The sequence below is a fragment of the Apis florea genome, unplaced genomic scaffold (assembly GCF_048593485.1).
Source record: "Apis florea isolate Af1SG1 unplaced genomic scaffold, ASM4859348v1 contig_2350_pilon, whole genome shotgun sequence".
Taxonomy (NCBI): domain Eukaryota; kingdom Metazoa; phylum Arthropoda; class Insecta; order Hymenoptera; family Apidae; genus Apis; species Apis florea.
In genome coordinates this window covers 1218742-1237050 of record NW_028256565.1, presented here as the reverse complement: position 1 = coordinate 1237050, position 18309 = coordinate 1218742, and the positions used below count along the sequence as shown (strand labels likewise).

The window sequence follows — 18309 nt, the reverse complement described above, 5'->3', positions numbered from 1 at the left end:
ATCATTATATTATCCAGATTTTTAATTTCAACTTATCGACAAAGTAAATGCTCAATGTAAGATTAATATAAAAAACGAAACGTACAGTTTCGTATAGGAAAGATATTGATTAAGAGAAAAAGAAAAAAGAAAAAAATACTTTCCACGAGAAACATTGATTCAGAAAATTTGTAGAAAATTTAACGTGGAATAACAATTTTCTTTCTTTAAGCTAAACTATTTTAATCATGGAGAGATTAAATTACGCTTGAATCAATTTTCATCATTCACGAGAGAGATTTAATAAAGATTCACTTATGAAGATCATTTATATTATAGGAATAACCTTGGAAACATGAAACGGAAATTTCAGTAGATAACCAAGTTCCAAAAGAAAATGTAAGTTGAAATTATAAAATTCTTCGCATATCTCGTCGTAAGTCTTAAAGTAAGTTTCATGATCGCGAAATTTTAAACAGTAACTCTTTTTTATAACAATAGAATTTATTTGCTTATAGAAGAAAATTTTTTCAAGCTCTTATAAACTTGATTTGTATTAATTTTTAATATCATAAACCTGACATATCGCGGAATCTTATCATAATTTTGTTCGAAACCACGGTTCGATTCGAAAAAAAAAAAATTCTTGAAAATCGTCCTAGAATTTCATTTCGAGATAAATTCGTAAAACGGATTTATTTTTCATCAACCTTTGATTCGTGACGGAATATTTCTTCTGTTTAAAGTAATAAGAACTTTCTTCATTTCGAAATGTTCGAATCGAAGGATCGATTAAATAACGATGAGAGATCGTGCAAAGACAAGAGCTCGAGAAAAAATCGTTGAATGGAAGAAAAAAAAAAAAAAGAACGTAATAAAAATCGTGAATCAAGAGGAAATTTCATTATCAAAAAATTGAAGAGAGGAAAAAATATATGATCCTTCGTTGAAGAAAAAAACTTCGGATAAATAATTATGTAATAATATTGGAAACTAATTTTGTAAGTTATTCTTCAAAAATAAATTAGTAAATAATACGTGATACCTCGTATACAGGAAAAGAAAAGTTGTTCTTATCTCTCTGAACACTCTTTTTTATTTAATTTGTTTACATTAAAAGAATTAGAAAATTTACAAAATGACGAGATTTTTCATAAATAAAATAATTTAATATAATTATGTAAGAAAATTATAATTATATGTTTAACTTAATATTCATGTTTTAATTTAATTGTTTACGAAATATATAAGAGATCATATAAATACATTATTTCCTTAATTTTAAGATTTTATTTCAACATTATCCGTATATAATTTTAGAAATATTAATTTTTCGACTTTTATTGGCATTCATTTATAAAGAGGTTCAATTACAATATAAAAAGTATTTAAAAAGGAAAAATATTTTATTCAAATAACATAATTCTAATTCAAAAAAGCAATTCTCTTTGTTCTTTTTCAAGGCAATTTAAATTATTCAAAATTACTTATTACTTATTAATTGCTCAAGATCCCCTCAATAGTTGCCCAAATCCTATTAATCCCTCAGATACATATTGCATATTGCATATTGCAATGCATTTGTAATTTTTTTTTCTTTTTTTTTTTATTGATTCATCTATTGCATTTGTCAATTTGTAAATTAAAAAATATTTTCCAAAAAAATACAGTAATGATTTTAACCAGTTTTCTTTAAACATTGAGCAATAATATTCTAATCTAATAATTGTAACGATACGACGAATCATCATCATCATGTTTGTACAAAATGGCAGTAATATTTTTATAAACGTAACTTTGTCTTATAATTCTTTTTGTTTTCCCTTTTTTCATCTAATGGTTACAACATTAATGATGGATTTTCTTATAAAATTAATTCGTTTGGAAATAGATCGTTACTGTTCCACGAAATTCGAATTAAAATATAGATCTCTGGTCAATGTTGAAGTGAAAGTAGGCATTTGCCTCTTGTTGTTTAAACTCGATTTATCATGTTGAGATGAATATTCTGTAGCAACTTTCCGTAGTGTTATCGTTAACATTTTCAACATGTCACAATCCTTCCAATGCTCCTTAATAACTTTACATAAAGTTTGAATATACCATGAACCTCTATTCGTATCACGAAACGAATAATAACCTATGAACGGAATAAATATCTTTATTATAAAAATTTGTTCCAGATAGAAAAAAAAATTTTTATTTATAATCAAAATTAATAAATAAATAAAAAGAAATACCTTCCATAGTGCTGAAAGCGTATAAAAAGTCTGCAGTAGTAGGAAGCATATAAGTCATTTCATCTGAATCTGTATTAGAGGATCTACCCTGAATACCTGGATCGCTGGCTGTACCTCTACAAGCCTGACGGAGGTAAAAAATAATATCGTAAGAATTATCGATTCTCGTAAGAAAAGATATTTGTAAATAATTTATATACTATTATATCACAAATATATACTATACAAAGATATTTATAAATAATTATATATTATTATATCACAAATAATATATACAACGATAATATCATTCACACGATTATACAATACTTTACCTGTATGAAAAATAGTTTTGGTTTACCAGCCAATGATGTGCAACTGTTTCCACTGAATGGTTGCCAGATCATCTGAACCGGATAAGGCATATCGTACGCAGATACATTATCACCGATTTTGCCGTGAGTTAATACAAAGAAACATATGCAGTCGCAATCATCATGTTTTTCATTTTGCACTGAAAAGTAACCGATATTACTTCTATCTTATATCAAAGAAAAATTATATTTATTCGTCAGAAGCTCGGAATTAAATCAATCAAGAGGGAGCATCTATCTATTATGAGATTATGAGATTCTAACCTTATTTCATTTTTGTCGAAGTAACGATAACTATAAGGGAAAACGGATTGAAAATTCGTTCATTCTAAGAAATTTATGATGCACATATTATTTCAACGTGGATACATTATATACTCGTTTTTATAGTATTCAACAATAAGCAAAGTATTCTCTTCACCGATGAAAAATTTTCTTTGATTGTAAAACTCATCGATAAAATTCTTTTTTCTTCCTCTTTATATTTCGACGGAGCACAAATGAAATTCCAAATTTTGAATTGAAAGTCGTGTAAAAATTAAATTTTGATTCCACACCATAAAAATATCCAGGTTTGAAGTCCGATTTTTCTTTTTAATTAATTTTTATCGTTATTTCACAAACAAAATCGAAGCGTGTAACGAATAAATATATACAAATTTGTTGACAAAGATTATTGATTACATACAATTCATAATGATATCGACAATATCGTTGAACCTCTTATCCTTATAGATCCTCACTTCGAAACCAAGAGCAGAAAAGGTTTCCTTTATCACGTCCCCATCATACTCCGTCCCTTCTCGAGGTAGTTCTCTTCCATTTTCGAAGATCTTGTGGTTGAATACCACGCATTTGCCGCGTTTTCGCATCGAGTAAATAGGGGAATCTTTCGGCGTAACGAATTTGGCGAATCTGAATGAAAATCAACGTTATAATCAATTAATTAATAGTATATATATTGCGTAAAAACGCAGAAGAAAAAAAGAAGAAATTTAAATTTAAATTCATTTACTTTTTCTGCTTGGGTTTATCCGACGGTGTTAACATATGGGCATCCGTCATATCGTTCGTCTTGAAACTTTCGTCGAAATTTGTCGGTTCGTTCTGCAAATAATTTTATTTCAAGATTCTCTTTTATCCCAACAATCAATTATATTTTGCAATAATTTATCAACTTAATAATATTAACGTATAAATTGTTATATTAATAATAGATTTTGTATTTTATAATAATATAAATAAATAATCGATTGTGTACATATTCGATGTGGAAAAATTGGCTTAAGGAATGCTAAATTGATTGATAATTCAATAGTTGAAGAAATAGAAAATAAGAATATAATGACGTTATTCATTATGTATCGCGTTAAAATTATCTCAATTTCTGCAATGGTATCATATAATATCTAATATCGATTCGACGTGATCCATCGTTCTTCAATATGTGATCTTTTTCTTTTTTTTTTTTTTTTATTTTTTTCAAATCTTGGTCATTTTATGATAAAACGATCATGTTATCAAACAAAAATGATAAAATACGATAAAAACGGATTTCCGCAATGGAAAGGCCATATTATATTTTGTTCGATTTCCCTCGAAATACCTCCTTTTCTAATTTTGGATACAACACGAAGAATCGAAAGGACAATCTTTGTTAAAAGTTTCAAAATTATCGCGATTGAAAACGTTCTGTAAGATTGTAATTTAAACGAATTAATTTAACTTTTCCACATTTAAAAATATACTTCGAACGATCGATAGTCGAACTAAATTTTGATTTGAAATTTTCACATATATTTCATATTTTATTTATGGTTAAGTTACACGTTTAACCTAATATTATATATATATATAATTAGAGTTTTAGCTAAAGGATAGGTTAAGTGACACTCGTGTATCGTGCAATGTGTTTATAATATAGCAATAGTATTTTGTGAATAGACAAACTCGAAAACTAAAGTTGATAATCTGTATTATATGTAGAAGAAAAAAATTATTCAAAATGGTATCTTTTACGACGTATTTTTCATTAAAAAAAAAAAGGAAGAGAAATTAATCGTTAAGTTCATTTTTTTTATTAACAATCTTAAGTCGATTATCTTAAATATTAACAATATATATATATCAATAATGATAAGTTTCATCATTTAATAGATAGAATGTATTATATTTGGTTATCTTTGATTAAAAATTAATTAATGTTTACTTATTATCAGTTTATATTCTTTCACGTCTAATATTTTGATAAGAATAACAAAGAATAATTCATTTCTGATCCAATAAAAAACAAATAAGAAAATAACAGGATTTATGTATTTCGCAATTATTAGTTTGTAATCTTACAAAAGATATTTCAATAAATTTAAATCTCTAGTTAAACAAATTATATAAATATTATATAATTATATAAATATTTCTCCATTTTTCTCTGCTCTTTTTGTTTTTTGAAAGTTGTATACCTTTTAGTACGTTCAAATAATTTTTCAATTCGATTTCAATGAAATTTCGTTCATTTTCAAATTTAGTCAACGTGGTTTCTCTCCATTTCCGTATCTTTAATTCGTTTATTTCGTTTATCGATAATAATATTATTCGATAATTTTCAAAGAAAACGATTCACTTTAAGATTGCAGAAAAATAATCAATAATAACAAAATCTAAGCAATAAAGCGAAACGATATGCATACATATATATTTTAGTATTCTATTATGAATTTATAACATTCTAATATTCCGATATAAAAATATTCGAATTAAATTTTTATTAAATTCTCTTCCAAATTATATAATAAAGTTATATTTTTGAATATTGACTACGTAATATTTTTACGTAATTGTTCGATAAAATATAAAATTATTTCAACATGCTAATGTAAAACAAGAACAGATGTTATTAACTTAATCGATTCTAAATTTTTTCGCATTGCAGGTTCTTTGATATCACGAATAACGAAAATTCTCGGCGAAAATACACATGTTCGTAATTCCTTTGTAATAACATTTTTTTAAATCTCATTGACAAATTTATAAACCATAATTATGACTAACATTTTATAAATTATTTTATAAATTATTGTTTCATATCCCGAATCAAGCATATCTTATTCAGCTTCAAATTATCGGGTATTTCTCATAGTTTATCATTATCATAATCATGTGATAGCGATTTCGAAGGTCGTTTTTCACTAAACAAAAAAAAAAAAAAAAAAAAAAATGCACATTGATCAAATGATCGACAATACGAATGAAGCAACAATAATGTTTGTTTAAATATTAATGCAGAGATTACTTTTTTCAAATATATGTGATTTCATATATACTTTTCAGACAGAGAAATAGAAAATTTGTGTAAAATTTCAACTTACTGCAATACTTACCTCGTTACTGGATTCATCGTTCGAATTTGGCTGATTATCTTGATCATCGATTTCATGCATTCTCCGAAACAAGTAATTCGATAAATAGATAGTGGAACGAGTGATCAGGTAAAGTAGAATTATGAACATGATGTAGTCCTGGACGTGCTGTATATTTATACTTTATATAAGTGAAGAATTATAGCTTATCATCATTATCACTCACTATCAGATGAGCAATATATATATATATATAAAATATATAATATATATAAAATATATATATGTAATTTCTATTAATATATATTATGATTAAATGTATTAAAACAAAATATATATAATATATATATTATAGTCCTTACGCATTGTTTTACTTCCAGAATATTTTTCAATTTGTATAACTTTCAATTTTTATTTTATCATTTTAGAATATTTTTATAATTATTTGCTACTTCATTTTGTAAAAATCTATTGAAATAAGTTAAGCCAATCAATTTCTTAATAAAAATTTCTCGAAATTAATACAACAAATTGGATAACTGAGATTTAATCTGATGGAATATTGGAATCAAAATATAATTCGAATATAATTGATCAAAGTCAATTTCTTTCGTATTTTGTTAAACTTAAAAAAAAAAAGAAAAAATAGTCAATGAAAAAGGAAATAGGACTTTTGTTTCAGAATACGTAAAGAGGAATCATTCTATTTTAGATACTTATTGATACTTGACTATTATACTTGATCTCTCTTGCATTTCTCTTTTTCGATATTCATTTTCTTCTTTTCATATACGTTTTTCTGCAACTTTAACATTTTCTCGGCATTTGGCTAATCGCCAATTTCTTTTCGCATTTGATTGTTTTATATTTAATCTTATAAAATCATTTATCTTTTTGATTTTGATTATCCAAATTTTTCAAGGGCGCATATTTATAAACAATCGCTGCGATAATATCCCGATTTTTTACAATCATGGACGAAAAATAGCATACTTCATTAATTCTTTCTGAATAATTTTGAAAATAATAGCACATATGTAAATATTTAATATATACAATTTTCAGATATGTAATTGGATTGATGTATTGCTCTTCAACTTAATATAGATTATCGTTTATTATATTATTTTTTAAAAAGTTTGTTAAAAAAATTGTATACCATAATTTTGCTTTATTCATTTTGATTGACGAATTATGAATGATATTCATCTTACACGAAACAACTAATTAATTTATTTATTATTCGATTGTTTTTCGTTAAAAAAAATATTCATTTATTCAATTATTTATTGTATTGTAATTTTTTCGACACATGTTGTTTGAACTTGTTTGTTTAAATACGAGGTGTGTATCGAACACTATCGCGTCGCAGTTGATTAAAATTTGAACAGTTGAAATTAAGAATAAAATGTAATTATTTCAGTAATTTATTCAAAAACATCAATAATTTAATCAATAATTTAATCAAAGCATCGATATTATATCAATTATAATAAATATAATAAGAATAAATGTTATTCAAGAATTTTAAATAAAATTATTTAAAAAACTTAGTTACTTTAGTAACTTTATTCAAAATTTTAACTAGTTACTTTTTCAGCGAGCTTAGTACCGAATTTTCCAACTTATTCTGCACTCTACGATCATTCTATACATTCTATGCTTGGACAATGTTTTTTGTTAATAAAGCAAAATAAAAGTTTTTACAAAGAAAAATGTTGAAGTTATCTACGGAAGTTATGTACGGAATCTATTATATCAATTAAATGATATTCCTATATTTTTAAGATTCTTATACATATTAATATATATATATATTAACCATGAATGTTCATTATAAATTAATCTTGAAATATAATTTTATTGATAATTTTATTGATATTATTTATTGATAATAAAATAAGATTAAATATAGAATATAAGATCAAATTGCATTAAATAAATATTTTGTATATAAATTAGAAAAAAATAAATTAAATAAAGATAATTAAAAACTATTAATTAGGGAATCATTCAGAATCATCGATAAGTAGTATTGCTAGTATATCATATATTGTTCATGATTGTTTGATTTTTCATCTCATTTGTATTGTATTGTTTTATATTTATATATATTTCATATTATATCAATATAATTTATATATTATTATTTAATATTAATATTAATATTATAAAATTATAAATTATAAAATAAAATTATTAATATTAATATTATATTAATATTAATTTTTTTTATTAATTATGCATTATAACATATAAAATATTTATAATATATTTTTATATTTCAAAATGCATATTGTTTAAATAAAATTATTTTATATTTTATATTATATATATTATTTTATATTTTTATATTATATATATTTTATTCTGTTGTTAAAGAAATTTTCAATTATTTTAAAAAAAATCTAAAATTACTATAACTTTAATTTTTTCTGAAAAAATAAAATATTATTTCTAAATACATAATAATCTGATATTATCATCCTAATTTATTCTAATTTATTTACTGAAAAATAAAATTGAATAAATTTAAAAATTTATTGAAATAATAGAATTGATTGCTTTTAAATTTTATCGTTTGAAAACTTATTTTTAATGCGATTTAAATTATTATTACATTGCTTCAGTTTTACTAAATATAGAGTAATTAAAAAGTAATTTAAATTTGGCGCATAATATATCATCTAATTAAACTGAAAGATAAAAAGTCAACATTATATAAAAAAATTCAAAAGTTTCATATGTAGATAATTTCTGAATCAATTAATTCCAATTGTTAATTTTTAAAAATTTTTGATTCTATTCTTCAAAACTTATAAAAAATTCAAAATATTTAATATTCCAAATTAAATTCAATTGAAATTAATACTAAAATATTAATTATGAATATAAATATTCAAATATAATAAAACATTAGATGACAATATGGATTTTGCCATATTATAATTTTACTAATATTTATATATATTTTTATTCACACTAAAAATAAGAGGCTTCCGCCATATTTTCATGTGTCTATCAATATTGTATCAACGAAGCAACATTCAACAAGCAACAGTTTTTGTTTCTTTAATAACGAAATTACGTAAATATAACAATTCGATAGATTAATTATTTTTTTAATCTTTAAGTGTCACAGTTGGTTTTTTGAAACAAAAAGTTTCATTCGCAGTTTGATATATTTTATGATTGTTTTTATTAATTATATTGTACTTAAATATTTCTTTAATATTTCATCGACTTTGTCTTTCAATCGACTGCTATTTCTTTAAATAATAATTTATTTAGATAATTTTTTTATTTAAAAAATGACAAAGTTTAATTGATCATATGTTCTTTTTCATATTTCAATCTGTGCAAAAAAAAAAAGAATAAATTGCGCATTTAGTTAAAATGTATTTTCGTCGATTTGCGTCAAAATAATAGTTTGTGTATGGATTATTTCGAAGAACTGTATCAATCCAAGTGTATAAGTATATATTTCAAAAATTTTTATAATTTTTTTTTATATTTTATAATGAAAATAATATAATAAAAATAATTATAATATATTTATTTTAATATTATATATTTAATTTCAGTTATGATTCTATTTTATGGGATAAATTAAGAGAGAATTTGTAAAAATATAATTTCTCATACAAATGTAATTATTCTAAATAAAAATCAAATTTTGGAATACATTTTTCAAAATGATAAACTCAACCCTGAATCCTTATTTAAATTCAAATACTTCGCTTGGTATAGATCAAGCTTATTTCAGTATTTTAAATTTGTATTTTAATCCTGTTATATTTTATGCAATAGCATGGGAAGCTTATACAGTATGTATTTATTTTTTTTTTAAATTAATACATATAACACATATGTGATATAAATAAACATTTAAATTTCATTATAATTGATTTATAGGGAAATGGTATTCCAATAGCCACTTTAGAACCACATAGTAATACAACTTTAAAAATAAGCACAAAATATCCATTACATATATATTATCAATCTATTGAAGCTGACAGAGTTTATGAATATTGTCAGTAAGTATTTTTTTCTAAATATATATAATATTATTAAATATATTACATATATATATTTTTAAATATATATTTGATTCTTCATTTATATCAAATTATCTTTTTATGTCTCTTATAGTACAACTTATACTTTCAAAGAACATGGAAGTTATGGATGGAATATATCAAATGCTTATTTGTGTTCTAATATTTATGTATTACATGAACCAACAGAGAGTTATCTTCGTAAGTGCTATTTTAATATATTATATTTTAATATATTATTACATTTAAAAGTAATTATAAAATATTAACAGATTATTTCTTTTACAGCAATTTTGGCAGCTTTTATAATATATGTTCTATTAGCAATTTTATGGACGACATTCAAGGTTATTATACGAGTAATAAGAGGAAAATTATCACCCAATAATATTTATGATGTAATATATTATATTTTGATATTAATTAATATATATATTATTATAATTCCGTTTCATTTATTCGATTTCATTTTAGGATTTAGATAGACTTCAAGAAGCAGAAAATGTAACAAATTTAGTAGTTAGAACTACAAAATTCAGCACAAGAATACATTCAGTAGACACATTCAGAGGGTATTTTTATATTTTTACATATTTTCTTCATAATTATCATTTCAGATTCATTATTTATTCATTATATATTATTATAGAATTGCTATACTATTAATGATATTTGTGAATAATGGAGGAGGAAAATATGTCTTTTTCAATCATAGTGCATGGTTTGGACTTTCAATAGCTGATTTGGTACTTCCTTGGTAAGAAATTGTTTATATCATAATTAATGTTCTAAATAATATAACAAATAACTTGCAGGTTTGCATGGATTATGGGATTAATGATAACTGTTTCAAAACGCACAGAACTTCGTTTAACAACTTCACGTATTAAAATAACTTTATACTGTCTTCGACGATCAGCAATATTGATTTTTCTTGGATTAATGTTGAATTCAAAGGATAGTGAATCCCTACACGATCTTCGTTTTCCCGGTGTTCTTCAATTATTAGGTGTATCATATTTTGTATGCGCCATATTAGAAACAATCTTTATGAAACCTCATTCTCAGGTTAGTATATAGTCCTTTTTATCACATAGAATTTCTATATTTATTTGATAAGTATCAAAAATAACTTATTAGGATATCTTACACCAGTTCGGCCGTTTCGCTATGTTTCGAGATATTTTAGAAAGCTGGCCTCAGTGGTTGATTATGGCTGGCATTGTGACTACACATACTTTGATTACTTTTCTTCTTCCTATATCGAATTGTCCAAAGGGTTATTTTGGTCCTGGTGGAGAATATCATTTTCGTGGAAAATATATGAATTGTACTGCAGGTGCAGCTGGTTATATAGATAGATTAATTTTTGGGAATCATACATATAATCACACAGAAAATTTTCTTTATGGTCAGATTTTACGTTATGATCCTGAAGGTAAAATGATCAAATACATATTAAATATTATACAAAATATTATTTATATATTATTTAATACACGATTATAATTAACTTACAGGATTGATGAACACTATATCAGCTATATTTATTGTTTATTTGGGAGTTCATGCTGGTAAAATTCTATTATTGTATTATCAATGTAATTCTAGAGTAATTAGATGGTTTTTATGGACTATATTTACGGTAAGAAATTAAAAATAAATTTTTCAAAATATAAAATACTTTCCTTTGATAAAAAGAAGATATTTTTGTAGGGTATTGTTGCTGGAATTTTATGTAATTTCGAAACTCAAGGAGGAATTATTCCAATCAGTAAAAGAATGATGACATTATCATACGTTTTGATTTGTTCCAGTTTCGCCTTCTTATTATACGCACTTTTATATGTCCTTATCGATTATAAGCAATTTTGGAATGGAGCTCCATTCGTTTATGCCGGTATATATAAAAATTATCGTATATACAAAATATTTTATATTTTTTATATAAAATTGTATATTCATTATTTTTTTATAGGAATAAATCCAATTTTTCTTTATGTGGGTCATATTTTGACAAAAGGTTTATTTCCATGGTCATGGAATATTGCTTTTCCATCCCATGCATCTCTTCTTGCTATGAACTTATGGACAACAAGTTTATGGACAATAATAGCATATCTTCTTTATCGGAAAGATATTATCATAACAATTTAAAAATATATGCAACTACTAAAATACTCAAAATGTTACAAATATATTTATGGCTTAATACGAATTAAACATTTCTTACTTACAATTTAACATATATGAAAAAAAAAACAGGTAACGTTATTATTACACAAAGAAAAACAATGTTTATAAACAGGGAATAAATGGCATATGTTTACATTTTGAAATGAGGACGTTGTTAATGTTAGTTAACGAATATCGAGCAGGAAAATAATTATATCAGTTTTAAATAATTTTAAAAATGTTATTTAATTTTATAAATAAAAATAATAAATAAATATTTATTTTTTTCATTATTTTAGTAGTTAAGGAAAAATAAAATTCACTTGGTACATAGTATATAAGAAATTCTTAACATATAATAAATATATATATATCTTTGCTCATTATGAATTACGATCTTTTGGCTTTTTATATGGCAATTCTAAAATTCGAAAAATATCTTCTTCACATGTAATTTTTTCTGCCTTTCCTGGAGTTCCTACATCACATAGTATCATATATATATATATATATAATAAATTTTTATCATATTTTTCTATACCTTCAGATGTAAGTCGTTTTAATGTATATTCATTCAAAGTATAATTTTTTTCCAACGCATGTGCTCTCATGCTCTTATTAAAAAGATCACTTCCAGTAAAATAAAGTACAGCACAATAATATTGATCATAAGGTATAAATCGAATATCAAGTCTTCTAAATGGTTTTTTATTTTTTCCGGGTACTTTACAAACACCCTAAAATATTTAAAGACTTTTAAATATTGTCTAAATTTAATTAAATGTTTAATATACCATAAATTTTGTTGGTCCAAGAGATATTGTATCTACAATTAACTTTTTTTTTTCAAAACATTTTATAACATTTTTTAAGATTGAGTTTTCTTTCTTTAATTTTTGTTCTTTAGATGTATATGCAGGATATGTTAATAGAACATCAATATCTCCACTATCTTCTTTTTCACGTCTATAACTTCCACAAATAATTATAATATATTCTTCACTCAAATCTGCAATAATATCTTTCATAATTTTTTCAATTTGCTCAATCTCTTTTCTGGGAATTCTTTTCTCAAAATCTTCAAAATACCTAAAAATAATTATATTATAACAAAAATCAATTTATTCTCTATTGTATTGTATATATACTTCAGTCCAATTTTTTGATGATGATTAAGCTTTTCCTCATGTTTTTTTAAATCATCTAAAGTTTTAATACCAGCAGTTACTAATTCTTTAGCTTTTGCAGGTCCAATACCAGATACACGTGTTAATAAATTTATTGCAATATTATTCTCATCTTTGTTAATCTAAAAAAATATTATAAATTTAAAAACTAATAAAAAACTCAGATAAGAAATAACTAAAATAAAGTACATCTTCTAATTTTTGCAATTTTCCAGTACTCAGAAATTCATCAATTTTCTTAGCAATTTTTTCTCCTATTCCTGGTAATTTTTTTGCTTCTTGTCCACTTTTTATTCTTTCTGTTAATCCACTTAAAGTGCCAGCTGCTTTGCGATAGGCATTATATTTATAAATATTTTTACTAACATTTCGTTCATAATTTGCTAACTCTGTAATTTCATTATATAAATTCTATATCAATTGCTAAAACAAATTAATTAATAATATATATACTTCAAGTTTCAAATAGTTTAATATTTTATAACATAAATATTTAAAATTACAAATTTTATAACTTTATTACATAAAGATTTAAGGTTACAAATAATTAGATAATAATATTATTATAATAATATATTATAATAATAATAATAATATTATAGTTTTGTTAAGTGATTAAAATTTCTATTAATTTTTCTCAATAATCTTAATAATTTAATAAATATTTAATAAATAATTCACCTATCAGAAAATCGCATAAATCTTGATTCGGATTTCCGGTATTATCATTGGCCTTTCGTTTTCCCATGATAAGAATAATATGAATTCAATTTATTAAATTTCACTAATTAATTTTTATAAAAAAAAAACACAAAACAGAATCAATTCATGAGAGAGACAAGAACAGTAATAATGGAAAACGTAACTATAGAAGTAGGATAAAAATTAAGAAATCAGCGCCATCTTCAGTGTCACAAATAAAACATATAAAAAAGGACAGAAAATAGTAGAAAAAAGATAAAGATAAAATAAGAATTGATTTTTTGCGCTATTTTTAAAATATCAAAAACATTTCTTCAAATAATCATGCTTCTAAAAGCAATTAAAAAATGACATTAATAGTCAATTTTTATTTTATTTCATTTCTTTTGTTTTCTTTATTTATACTGTTTTTATACATAATTATACATAATAGAAGGTACAGTCAATTCAATCAAATTTCATTATATTTTTTTCAAGACTAATTTTTTTCAATGTGCCTTAATTTTTAATATAAAAAGTATATTACATTGTTGGCATTGTAAGGTATCTTTAGAATGATTTCACAAAACATAGTATACTCTCTATATAACGAGAATGCTTGACGGAAAATACCGTTCGGCGGTAATGAATTTAAATTCTATTACAGAATATTTGTTTTATTTCCTTATTCCTTATTTCTCATTAATTTTATATTAATGATATTATATTATAATTTAATTTCAATTTCAATCATTATTAATATTGCAATCTTATTCTCAATAAGGTTTGCAATGCCTTTAAAGCATAGGATAAAAAAATACATTGAATGTTAGATCTATTCTATATCTCTTCTGTGATAGCATAGTGTTTTGTAAATATCGATTTTATTCAACCAAGCATGATCCAAACGAAATTCGTGTATATTATTTTAATTTCTGTAAGAATAAATCAATCTCAAAATCGAATATTCGATTATTGCACAATTGTCTATATTATTTAACGTGATAATTATAAATATGGAACTAAGAAATTTACTTCTCATAATTGCATAATCTATAATTAATTAAATTATTGTATATTGTAGATAAACGAGAATATGTTATAAGTTTTCTATAATTTAAAAGATATAGTAAAAAATGAATTAATCTACTTTGATTTTAAATTTACCAATGCAACCAAACAACATTGGAAATCTTAAAAATGTTACGACGAAACAGGTGAAGTGTGATCATTATAATATCATTATTGAATCATTATTTTTAATTAATTTTTTCATCAATTATTAGAATTATAAAATGGTGTATTATAATTTTTATTGTTTTTGATTTATTTTGAAAATTTTAATGAAATATTTATTTAACAAATTATATTATATAGATTGAAGAATAGGATGATTGCAATTGGTTTTCTGGTGCTGGCTGCTGTAATTTACAATGAATTTTCAGTGTATGATATACAAAAGTTAAAATGGTCGACACGAGAATGTTCAGAATGTGTCAAGGTACTATTTGTTGCCGATCCTCAGATATTAGGAGAAAAAAATGAAAATTATTTTGGTTCTTGGATAGCACGATGGGATAGTGACAAGTACGAATAATGATTAATTTATTATATAAAATCATAATTCTTATATATAAATTTGGTTTTTCATATAAAATATAAACATTGCCATTTTGTTCCACAGTGTATTATTTGCAGGTATTTAAAAAAAACATTTTCCAAAGCATTAGATCATTCTGATCCTCATGTTGTTATATTTCTGGGAGATCTCATGGATGAAGGTCATATTGCCAATGCAGATAATTTTAAAACTTATAAAAAAAGATTAGATTCCATATTTGAAATGCCTAATCATATAATGGTATATCATATATTATTAATAATTTGATAAATAATATTATTTATGATAGGAAACATATTAAAACAACTTTTATTTTATTAGAAAATTTATCTACCTGGAGACAATGATATTGGGGGAGAAGAAGATACAATTTCATCTAATATTCACAAAAGATTTAATTTTGCATATAGTCAACCAGACACTTTAGTTTATAAAACAGTAACATTTTTCAAGGTAATAAAAAATATATATGAATATATAATATAATGTTTTAAATATACATAAATATTTCAAATATATTCTAGATCTTATTGATGGATTGTAATATACATATTTTTTATTAGGTAAATAGATTAACTCATACAATACCAGAAGCACCTAAAGATGCCTTTCTTAATGATTATGCAGAACGAAATACAACAAATGTTGTACTTAGTCATATGCCTTTATTGTTTATGCCTGGTACCTTTGTTCAAAATGTATGTCAAATTTATGCATTTATTAAAAAATAATAGTATTTTCAATTCTTATTAACAATTATATTTTAATATTAGGTACTGAAAGAATTGTCTCCCCAAATTATTTTTACTGCACATGAGCATAAGGCTATGCGTATCAGTTTAGATACAGCAACAGATCAATTAAGTGAGATATGGATTTTACCTCCCTATGAAACACCATTATATCAATTAAGAATGGATGTAGGTGATATTCACGAATTACAAATACCCACTTGTTCATATAGAATGGGTACTCCTCATACGGGTTATGGACTTGCTTATATTGGTAGAAAAATTATGCTCACTTATAAAATTATTTTATGATCTAATAATAATTTTTTTCTTAATTATATTTCTTATTTTTTATTTTTAGATACACAAGAAAAAATAGTAGAATTTACAATTTTATGGCTCCCTGGAAGATTTCCTCAACTATGGATTTATATTTTTGTTGGAATATTTATTTTAGCCTTTAGTATTTGCATGTGTATTTCCAATTATTGTACAAAGAGCCATGTATATAATCGTATGTCTTCGATATAACAGCGTATAATCAAAAATATTATTCAAATACTTCATAAAATCTGAAATATAATTTGACATCAGATGAGATAAAGATCCGTCCAATGTAAGTGACTCTATTACCATCTATGCCAAGTTTCTAATAGAATAATGTGATGATAATATGATGATAAAATTTCTTATTTCACACCTGAAATAAGAAAAATTTATTTATTATCAATCATAATTTATAAAACATTTTAAATAATTAATAACTTTAAAATTAAAAATAAATAATTCATGATTTCATTATCTATTTAATTTAATTTTAAATTTTTATTTTTATTAAAAATTTTTAATAAAAATATTTTAGTACAATGCATATTTTATTCGTTTTTTGTTTAAGTATGATAATTTTTATTTACAAATTATAAATTTGAATAAAATATTAATTATTTTTTAATATTAATAAAATGGAATTTAATATAACTTCTGTATAATATATAAATCTATGTATTATGCTTTATAACTTTATTTTTAGTATAATATTTAATTTAAATATATATTAAGTGCTTGCAAAAGTTCGTCAGATTCCAAATAAATAGAAATTATTGCAAGTTGGCAATTTTATTTCTTTATGGAGCAAGATACTTACTCATAATTTTAAAATTTATTTACACCATCTTGAGTAATAATTAATTTTATTTTTATTATAGGTAAAAGATAAAAAAGCCATAAATAGCCACATATGATGAAATTTATTGTTTTATGATAATTCTAGATTCCATATTGCTGAATATCCCATAATAAGAACTTTTATTGCCTTAAATATATATCATTTTTTAGAAATTGGACAATTTTTTAAAAGATGAATTGTAGAAAGATGGATTTCATAAATATTTTGATTAAAATATATATGAATATATATCCTTTTTTCATTGTTTGTGTATATTGATTAAATAAATTTAAAAATCCAACGAACTTCTGTTGACACTTGATAAACTTAATATAGTTAAAATTCATATATTTCTTGTTCAAATATATTAAGAGATTGTAATCGCTATAAAACATAGCGCAATTGTTAATTTTTTTAGAAGAGAGTTTATATTTGTGTGTAAAAATATATTGTCCAAAATAAATATTATTGTATTCGTTAAAGTTCGATTGATTTTATTATTTTCTATAATAATAATTATATCTAATTTATCTATATTATAATTATAAAATAATTTAAAAAATAATATATTTTTATATCTTGATAATTTAAAAACGAATTAATTATAAAATATTTAATACAATATTACAATATAATTTTTAAAATAGATTTATTCCCTAAAAAATTCCATATTATTTGAAATGAAAGTATAGAATAGAAAATCATCCAATCATCAATCCATTATAAAGATAAATTTGACAATACTAATATCCGGACG

General features: G+C 23.0%; 4 protein-coding genes and 2 long non-coding RNA genes across 14 annotated transcripts; 4 read left to right on the top strand and 2 right to left on the bottom strand.

Moving 5' to 3' along the window:
- Window positions 1–75: 75 nt before the first annotated feature.
- Window positions 76–1244, top strand: LOC147658088 (uncharacterized). The gene is made up of 2 exons (XR_015291005.1): window positions 76–378; window positions 726–1244. It is a non-coding gene; the product is annotated as an uncharacterized LOC147658088 (long non-coding RNA).
- Window positions 1058–6134, bottom strand: LOC100865511 (caspase-3). 2 transcript variants are annotated; one of them, XM_086904321.1, is made up of 6 exons: window positions 5941–6134; window positions 3588–3679; window positions 3261–3487; window positions 2534–2712; window positions 2220–2343; window positions 1058–2119 (listed from the first exon to the last, which is right to left on the bottom strand). In XM_086904321.1, exons 1-6 carry the CDS (start codon window positions 6079–6081, stop codon window positions 1875–1877), a joined length of 1008 nt encoding a protein of 335 aa, XP_086760447.1. In that variant the 5' UTR covers window positions 6082–6134; the 3' UTR covers window positions 1058–1874. The 2 variants fall into 2 exon arrangements, with proteins under 2 accessions (XP_086760447.1, XP_086760446.1); XM_086904320.1 differs by having other exon boundaries at window positions 5953–6086.
- Window positions 2169–6162, top strand: LOC147658087 (uncharacterized). Its single transcript, XR_015291006.1, has 3 exons — window positions 2169–2352; window positions 2563–2656; window positions 5903–6162. It is a non-coding gene; the product is annotated as an uncharacterized LOC147658087 (long non-coding RNA).
- Window positions 6163–8651: 2489 nt separating this feature from the next.
- LOC100867903 (heparan-alpha-glucosaminide N-acetyltransferase) lies at window positions 8652–12444 on the top strand. Of its 6 annotated transcripts, none has more exons than XM_086904316.1 (13): window positions 8700–9019; window positions 9305–9407; window positions 9516–9758; window positions 9847–9971; window positions 10087–10193; window positions 10281–10390; window positions 10467–10564; window positions 10642–10749; window positions 10808–11060; window positions 11148–11430; window positions 11513–11637; window positions 11709–11892; window positions 11971–12444. In XM_086904316.1, the coding sequence occupies exons 3-13, from the start codon at window positions 9627–9629 to the stop codon at window positions 12147–12149; spliced, it is 1704 nt and encodes a 567-aa protein (XP_086760442.1). In that variant the 5' UTR covers window positions 8700–9019; window positions 9305–9407; window positions 9516–9626; the 3' UTR covers window positions 12150–12444. The 6 variants fall into 6 exon arrangements, with proteins under 6 accessions (XP_012345962.1, XP_086760442.1, XP_012345960.1 ...); XM_086904314.1 differs by having other exon boundaries at window positions 8911–9019; window positions 11133–11430; XM_086904317.1 differs by having other exon boundaries at window positions 8926–9019; window positions 9305–9401.
- LOC100867664 (DNA polymerase beta) lies at window positions 12395–14435 on the bottom strand. The gene is made up of 6 exons (XM_003696496.4): window positions 14036–14435; window positions 13544–13743; window positions 13316–13476; window positions 12962–13256; window positions 12709–12904; window positions 12395–12645 (listed from the first exon to the last, which is right to left on the bottom strand). The coding sequence occupies exons 1-6, from the start codon at window positions 14100–14102 to the stop codon at window positions 12551–12553; spliced, it is 1014 nt and encodes a 337-aa protein (XP_003696544.3). The 5' UTR covers window positions 14103–14435; the 3' UTR covers window positions 12395–12550.
- Window positions 14381–18034, top strand: Mppe (Metallophosphoesterase). 3 transcript variants are annotated; one of them, XR_015291004.1, is made up of 9 exons: window positions 14831–14972; window positions 15120–15252; window positions 15413–15622; window positions 15734–15896; window positions 15978–16109; window positions 16220–16354; window positions 16430–16661; window positions 16749–17003; window positions 17593–18034. XR_015291004.1 is itself a non-coding variant. In XM_086904319.1 (8 exons), the coding sequence occupies exons 2-8, from the start codon at window positions 15236–15238 to the stop codon at window positions 16916–16918; spliced, it is 1059 nt and encodes a 352-aa protein (XP_086760445.1). In that variant the 5' UTR covers window positions 14381–14492; window positions 15120–15235; the 3' UTR covers window positions 16919–18034. The 3 variants fall into 3 exon arrangements, 2 of the variants coding, with proteins under 2 accessions (XP_086760445.1, XP_086760444.1); XM_086904319.1 differs by lacking the exon at window positions 14831–14972 and adding an exon at window positions 14381–14492 and having other exon boundaries at window positions 16749–18034; XM_086904318.1 differs by lacking the exon at window positions 14831–14972 and adding an exon at window positions 14543–14677 and having other exon boundaries at window positions 16749–18034.
- The last annotated feature ends 275 nt before the right edge of the window (window positions 18035–18309 follow it).